Source organism: Gracilinanus agilis, chromosome 3 (assembly GCF_016433145.1).
Source record: "Gracilinanus agilis isolate LMUSP501 chromosome 3, AgileGrace, whole genome shotgun sequence".
NCBI classification, from domain to species: domain Eukaryota; kingdom Metazoa; phylum Chordata; class Mammalia; order Didelphimorphia; family Didelphidae; genus Gracilinanus; species Gracilinanus agilis.
The window spans coordinates 86,699,386-86,707,907 of record NC_058132.1 but is presented as its reverse complement, the minus strand read 5'-3'; the positions used below and the strand labels follow the sequence as shown (position 1 = coordinate 86,707,907).

The 8,522-nt window shown below is 37.4% G+C and overlaps 1 protein-coding gene across 1 annotated transcript; it reads right to left on the bottom strand.

The window, feature by feature from the left end:
* Positions 1–4,256: 4,256 nt before the first annotated feature.
* Positions 4,257–5,210, bottom strand: LOC123241092 (olfactory receptor 52L1-like). Its single transcript, XM_044668797.1, has one exon. The coding sequence runs from the start codon at positions 5,208–5,210 to the stop codon at positions 4,257–4,259; it is 954 nt and encodes a 317-aa protein (XP_044524732.1).
* Between the last annotated feature and the right edge of the window lie 3,312 nt (positions 5,211–8,522).

Here is an 8,522-nt window from a genome sequence, read left to right as displayed (position 1 = left end):
CCAAGCATTCTATGAGCTTGTCACATGTTTCACAAGTTTGTGAGTGTATATGGTCTTAGTTTTTCCCCAGCTCTCTTTTTTCTGGACTTTTCTCCTTCTTTTTAGCTTAGAACCCAAATGTTAAAAAAAATCTACTTATTCTCTCTCTCTCTCTCTCTCTCTCTCTCTCTCTCTCTCTCTCTCTCTCTCTCTCTCTCTCTCTCTGTGTGTGTGTGTGTGTGTGTGTGTGTGTGTGTCTCTCTCTCTCTCTCTCTCTCTCTCTCTCTCTCCTGTAAGATCCTAGAACATTAGCCTTCATGGAACAAAGTCTTTTGGAACACAAAGCAGTCAGATAACAGGAATCTAAAACCATTAAGTCTTTCTCTCAAACTCATTCCTGTTTCTAATGGAATCGATGTTAATGTCCTAAGCCTTTTTTTCACATAGAATTATAAAGTCCTTCTAATTTTAGTCTTACTCCTAATGGGATCCTGTATCCCATCCCCCAAAACCATTTCAGGAAGTCTAACAAATAATTTCCGTAGAAGCTAAATAGGTCTGAAGCATCACTATTCTCTTCCAACCTGATTCCATCTACCCTCTTTTTAATTCCTATTCACTGGGTATAAGCCAGATGGAAGAAAGACACTACAAGTCTTTGGAAGAAAGTTGAGTAATTATGGGATTCTAAGGACAAAAGTGATAAAATCAGGGGTTACACATTGCTTGTTATAAAAGATTGTTAATCTTTTATAAAAATATTTTAGTCAGTGGTTCATTCATTCATTTAACAAAGGTTTCATCGGTGTGTGAAGGCCTATGCTCAAAATTAGGGACACAAGGAGAGTAAGATGGAGCTTGCTTATTTACTAATAGAGGAGACATGAATACAAATAACTAAGATGCAAGGGAGAGGACAGTAAATGCAGACTAAGTGCTGCAAATAATTTAAATACAGCCAGGAGGAAGGAAGGGAAAGTTTCATGAGGAAAGTGACTATTAAATTGGGCTTTGAAGGAAGAGAATCACTTCAAAAGACAAAAAAAAGTAGGATGAATCCATTCCAGTCATGTAGGAAGAAGCATCAGCAAAGGCAGAGAGATGTGGAAGGGTAGGAAAATAATGACAGAAAATAGAACAACTTTTTTGGAACAGAAGGTATAGGAAGAGAAATATTGTCAGATAAGGATGGAAAAGTAGTTTGTAGTCAGATTGTGATGGGTCTCACATATCAGAAGCAGGTTTATAATTTGCACTGAATTTAATGGAAAAGCACTTAAATGTTTGAATTTTAAAGGGGTATAGCCAACACAGTATATTAGGTCAATTACTTGGGTGGGAGTTGAAAAGGGAGACTATTGAAATACTTTGAAAAAGAATAAGCTAGTCCTAAACTAGGTTGGTGACTGGTAATTGAAAAGAGAAGGCAGATACAAGAGAAGAAATTAGGTAGTGTGGTGATTAAAGTACTATTTAAAGATTAAAGACCTAAATTCAAAGTGACGAGTTCAAATCCCACTTCAGACTAGTTATATGATTCTAGACAAGTCATTTAGTCTGCCTCAATTTCCTTATCTATAAAATGGGGGTGTTAATGGCCTTCTACATCCCAGGGTGGCTGTGAAGATCAAATTAGATAGTAGATATAAAACACTTTGAAAACCTTAAATTGCTATCAAATAATAGTTTTTATTATTATTAAAATATATTGCAGTGGAAGGAACAATACAGCTTAGCAAACAATTAGGTATGGGGGAGTGACGAAAAAAAGGGCCAAAAGTAATTCCAAAATTTTTAAAAATTAATAATTATAAAAAGAGCTGGGCCATCAATAAAAATACAGAACATGTAGGAAGTAGGGTTTAAGAGAAAATTACAAACTCACTTTTAGGTGTAGATGAGCTATATGTATATGCATGTGCACATAAAAACATGTATATATGTATATTGTGCATGCGTATATATACATTTATAAATGTATATACACATATTTATATATATGACGAGGAGTGGAAAAGTTGATATTGGAGCTCTGGAGAGAGGTTAGAGATATAAATTTGGAAGTCATTTGAATAAAAGTAATTAGTGAAAGCCATTAAAGTGACAACACCATTGGAAGTATTATAGCAAGAGAATAAGATCAAGAAAAAAATCTGAGTCATTAAATGGAGGGGCAGAGGATGATGAAATAGAAAAAGAGATCAAAATGAAATAATAGGTGAACATGAGTGAAATATCATAAAAGTCAACCAAGTATCAAAAGAGGTGACAATAGTATGAAATACTACAAAAAGATTCAAAGAGGATGAAGACTAAGAAAAGATCTTTGGTAGCCATTAATAGTCTTGGAGACAACAATTTCAATAATGTGATGAGGAAGAAAACTATATTATTAAGGGCTGAGGAGTAAATTGATTGTAAGAAAACATTAAAAATCAGAGCTACTTCATTCTTATTTCTTTCTCTTTTCTAATAACAAAAATGAGAAATTATAAAATTTGACAGAAGAACAACTTATCAGTCATAATTGTGACTGTTAAAAGGGTGTTTACCAATAAATTAGAAGAGAATTGAAAAATGAATTAAAAAGTAATTCCACAGAGGCATCAGCATAGAATTTTAGTGGGGGGGGGCGATAATTTATTTGTGTTAAATATGTTTTAGCTAAATACTTGTCAAGTCAAGTCAACAGGCATTGTGAACAACATTGTGAACAAACAAAAGTGAAAACAAGCCCTGAACTAAAAGGTCTTACATTCTATTGGCATGATCTTTGTTATGGCTAGAGTCTAAACTACTAATATTTGCAGCAGATTCATTCATGCTCTCAGGCTAGTGTCCATTGTGGCATAGGGAAATTGGTAAATCTATTGTCTCAGAACAGTGCCCTCCCATCCCTCCCCCCATATTATTATGGAGGCAGATGATTATAATTTATTTTAACATTGGCTTGCTAATATCAGTTACAATGAATACTAGACTTGAGTCATAGTCTAGACATGAAGGTTAATCCTCTCAACTTGAGGAATATGATGGGGACACATCTGTAAAGATTTATTTCTGTAGGCCAATTCTCTTCTCGGAGATGCTGAAGTTCTTGTACAATAAGCATGTACACCCATCTAAAGATGATGAATAGCAATGATGGAGGGAAAGATTTTTCTCAGGATGCTGTTTTCTCTCTTCCTTTTGGAACTTCAGCCACTGTATTCACGGCTGTGCAATTGATTTTTCTTTCAAGTTCCAGTTGTTGTTATCCCAAATCATCAAAATAGCTACCACAGGGTTTTCAATAAAAAAGTAAACCCATGATTTGATTCATATAATAACCCTACCAAGAACCAAAAATTCACAGAAAGTTAAAATGAGGAGTTGGAGTACAATTTATTGAGCTTCAGAAAAAGAGTTACAATCATTTTTTTCAAACATGGCAACAGTAAAAATATTACTAGCATGAAAGATAAACAAAGAAACTAAATTACATTTAAAAGCATCACAAATAATGAACAATATCAGTTTAAGTATATATGCGACTGAATGGTATGGCATTCAAGTACTTAGAGGAAAAAATTAACTGACTTGTCAAAATGCCCAGATAATAAAATAATAATTTTGTGCAACTTCAGTATGCCTCTATAATTGAAACAAATCTAACAGAAAGATAAACAAGTAAGAAACTGGACCTTAGTGATTTTCAATGGGAATCTAAAAATGTATATCCTAGTTTTCAATATCAACAATACCTTTAAAAAATTGATCACATTCTAAGGAAAATATAAATAGGAAGGGGACCTCTCAGCTGCTGAGGAAAGAGAACACACTCCTTTAAGACTCTAATGTCTCCACTGATTTAAGGCTCATGCTTCAGGCCTCCATCCCACTAGGTTTAAACTTCTGAAATTGTCCATTTATGGGAAACGGTCAAAATCCAGGACTTCATTTGCCCATATGAAAGATCTGAAGTGTTACCTTCTATGGCAAGTGTGCTGCCTGCTTCGAGTGAAGTTCACCAGAGTTCCCACCAATCTCAGTTGCTCTCAACTCCATTTCCCCTCCACATGGTGTCATGCTCCCACCCTGAGCAATATGGCGCACTCTTATGAAACCAGACCACAAGGCTGAATTCATTCTAGAAGTCACATCACTGCTGCTCTTTCTCCACCAGGAAAGATCTGCAAGGGCAAGTTTCCTTAGGAAACATACTCCATCACCATCTGAGTGATGTTCTAGATTATATCAGATAGGAGACTGCTTAGATAGATGGAAGAAGATAGGTATCAAGCACACACATTAACATAGAAAACTCTGAGCACACGCTGTCGGATCTGCTGGGTCTTTACCCCATAGACAATGGGGTTGAGTGCTGGTGGCACCAGGAGGTAGAGAGTGGCCAGAAGGACATGGACATGGTGGGGCACATTGTGACCAAAGCGATGAGTAAGGAAAGAAAACATCCCAGGAACATAGAAAACTAGGATGACACAGATATGGGAACCACATGTTCCAAATGCTTTGAGCCGGGCATCACGCCCAGGTACCCTCAGGACAGCAGAGAGAATGAGGGAATAAGACACACCGATGGCAAACACATCAAATCCCACCACCAGCAATGCCACCACTAGCCCATAGGCACGGTTCACAGTGGCATCTGAGCAAGCCAGCTTCACCACGGCCATATGCTCACAATAGGCATGGCCGATGACCACACTCTGGCAGAAGATAAGGCGGTGCAGCAAAATGGGGAAGGGTGTGAGGAGAAGCAGCCCCCGTGCCAGCACCACCAATCCAATACGCCCAATAACTTCTGGAGTGAGAATGGTAGTGTGATGCAGTGGGTGGCAGATAGCCACATAGCGATCCAGAGCCATGGCTACCAGCACACCTGACTCCATAGAAGAGAATGCATGGATAAAAAACATCTGGGTGAGGCAAGTAGGGTACCATATCTCACAGGAGTGGGCCACGAGCACAGCAAGGGCCTTGGGTGCTGTGGCTGAAGCAAGGATGAGATCAATGGCAGCCAGCATGGCCAGGAACAGGTACATTGGTTGATGGAGTGATGTGTCAGACCGGATGATGAAGAGAATGGTGACATTGCCCACAAGGGCAAGAAGATACAGGCTCCCCAGAGGAAGTGCGATCCAGTGCTGACTCTCTTCTAGCCCTGGTATGCCCACCAGAAAGAAGGAAAAAGTAGATAATCCCCAGCTGGAGTTTCCCAGACTTGTCATACTAGGTGTATATTTGACAGTTTGAAGATGGGAAGGAAGAGGGGAAGGAACTACATTATAATTTCCCCATTTATGAATAGATGTCATTCTGTCCATACAATTGTCTGCCACCATCTTTTTTAGAGAAAACAAATAATTGCAAGAGAAGATGGAGTCAAAGGCAAAGAAGTACTTATTGGCATCAAGGACTGAGAGACACAAAAATGAGGGCTGAGAAAGAATAAAGTTTCATTTCATGGATATTGTTAGAAATTGTTAAAAGAGAGATCTCTATGTCTGGGATGATGACATTGGTGTGGTTTTGTCTGGAAGCTGTGGATCTGAAACCATGGGATGTGTTGACTTACCTCTGCAGAACTATAAGAAGATGAGGATCATCTGCTCTCCAGATCCCCAATGGACAAAGCAAGAGGAAACTGGCAAAAGCTGCAGTAGAACATTTTATGGTTACTTTACAAAAAGAATTTCTTCACTGTCCCCCTTCTTCAGAATTTCTTCTTCAGATTGAGATCACCATCATCCTTCCAGGCATCCAGGTTCATAACCTTGGAGTCTGATTGTTCCTTCTCTCTCTATCTCTCTTATATCGAATCAATTCCTTAGTCTTGTCAATTCTGTCATTTTACATCCTTCTCCCTCTCTCTATTCACACAGCCACAATCTTGATTCACGCCCTCATCCGCTCTTACCTGGATGGTTGTAAAAATGTCCAAGTTGGCCTACCTGGGTCTAGTCTCTCCATTCTCCATTCAATCCTCCAAAATCTGCCAACATAATCTTTCTAAATCTCAGGTCTGGCTATGTCACTTCCCTGCTTAAAACTTTTTTCAAAGCCCAGTCATTCTAAAAAAGTTTACAACTCTATCAAGAAAGTGACTAAAATATCTATGCCCTGTGACACAGAGATTCCATCTCTAGGCATATACTCCAAAGGTTAAAAAGGTCTCAGACCTGCCAATCAACATGAAGTCATTAAATGTCAACTATTAAGTCTGCATTTGAAACATGCTTCCCACTCATAAATCATCGAAATATTTAAGCTTCAGAAAGGGCATAAGTTTTTGAACATGGATAATGTAGGAATTTGTTTTGCTAAGACAGAGAGAGTCAGAGAGGTTTCAGTTGAATAAACTTTGGAAGCAAAGATGCAAAGAATTAAAAAGCAAGAGGAAAGAAAGTGGAAGTAGCTAAAGTAGATAACCTTTTTTCTGGACATTTGATGGATAAAGAGAAGAGCAATCTAAACAGAAAATTATTGGTAATTATATAGTCTAATGAGGGATGGGAAAGACTTGGGTATGTTTGAGGCAGCACAAAATGGACCAGTAGATAGGACAATTAAAAATAAAAAGGGGAATGATTGTGGGAGCAATTTGAAATTGGGATCAATGGTACATATGGAGATGATGCCTTGAGTGAGTAAGAAGACCAACTCTTCTTCAGGAACTGGAATAAAGGAGAGAATTTTCAGGGACAGGCACTATCTCAAGGGTTGTGAGATAAAAAGAAAAGGGAATGGATTCACAAGTGAATGGATTCTAATCTGTTATTAACACTTTAGATAGGGAGGATCCTTAGCCATGACAATAAAGGGGGGGTGATCAACTCACAAATGAATGGGCTCTTTCCTTAGTTAAGTTTAGGGGAGGGTTCATAACTGTGAGGTGTAGTTTAGAAAACTTGAGCAGAAAAAAATATTTGTAATGCTCAACAAATTTAGAGCATCTTTTGTCAAAGCAGAGAACTGGAAGCAAAGTATGTGCCCATCAACTGGGGAATGATGAAGCAAGCTGTATATGAATGTAATAGAATATTACTATACTGAAAGAAATTATGAATATGAAGAATACAGAGAAGCATGAAAAGCTTTATATAAACTGATGCAAAATGAAATGCAAAAGAACCAGGAAAACAATATACACAATTACAACGACAAAGAAAATGGAAATGACAACAACAAACCTGAATGCTGTGTAATTAAAAATGAACAATGTTGGCCTTGAAGAATAGTTATTAAAGTTCATTTGTCTCTTATTTGCCTAAGATGAGAAATTATGGATTCAGAAAATGTCCACATGTCAGACTCCATTGATATGTTAGTTTCACTAAACTATTTTTACCTTTTCTTTTTTATTCTTTGTTTAGGGGAAGTAGGAATATACTTGGAAATAAAAGTGATATAAAATTAAAAGATGTTAATAATTTTAAACTCTCAGTGACTCACTTTCCCCTTAAGAATAAAGTACAAACACTTGTCCCTGACAGTTAAAGATCTCCACATCTTGTCTTCAACATGCCTTTCCAGGGTTGATTTATTTCCTAACATTCTTTTTCACACAATCTTCCAGACAAAGTAGACTATTGTTTCTTAAATTTGACTTTCCATATACTTCTTTCATCTGTTTGCAAAAGCCATGGTCCATACCTGGAATTAACTCCCTTCTCATCTTCCCTTCTCAGTATTCTTACTTTCTTGGAGACACAGAAAATATGCCACTTCTTCTTTGAATTATCTATTATTTCTGTCCTTCTCCCCATCCTGCCCAACTGTTCATGTTCTCAAAGTCATCAAATTACTTTGTACTTACTTATCTATGTTCATATTAACTTACTTCTGCCCCAAAACTATTACCACATCTCCCTTCCACAAGAGAATATGGCTTCAAAGACAATCTGTTTGCTTTATTTCACAGCTGAGACAACAAGAATTGACTAGAAGCCAGAAACCACTGTGCCATTCATTGTAATTTAGTTCAATAAACGTTTTAAAGCACCTACTATGTTCTAGGCCCTGTAGTAGGGGCAGTAGATTCAAACTACAAAATGAAACAGACATTGACTTCAAGAAATTCATATCCTATGCAACCTAGAAGAAACCTGTAGAAAGATGAATTAATACAAAATGTGTGCTAATCAAAGAAAATAATTTGAGGACATTACTAAAATCTAGAAGGATCAGAAAAAAATCTCATAGAGAAGGTAGCACATGATTTGAAGCTTGAAGAAAGTTAGGGTCTCAATGAGGCATACACAAAGAGGGATTTCATCCCAGATATGGGGAATGACCTGTGTAAGATCATAGAAATGGGAGGTAGAATGTTGTGAATAAGGGACTACTAGAGACTTATTTTGACTAAAGTGGAAAGTGAATAAAGAGGAATAACATGAAAGTACTAGAAAGATAGGTCAAGGGGCAGCAAGGTAGCACAGTGAATAAAGCACCAGACCTAGAATTGGGAGGGCCTGGGTTCAAATCTACCTTCACACACTTCCTAGCTATGTGACCTGGGAAAGTCACTTAACCCTGTTTGC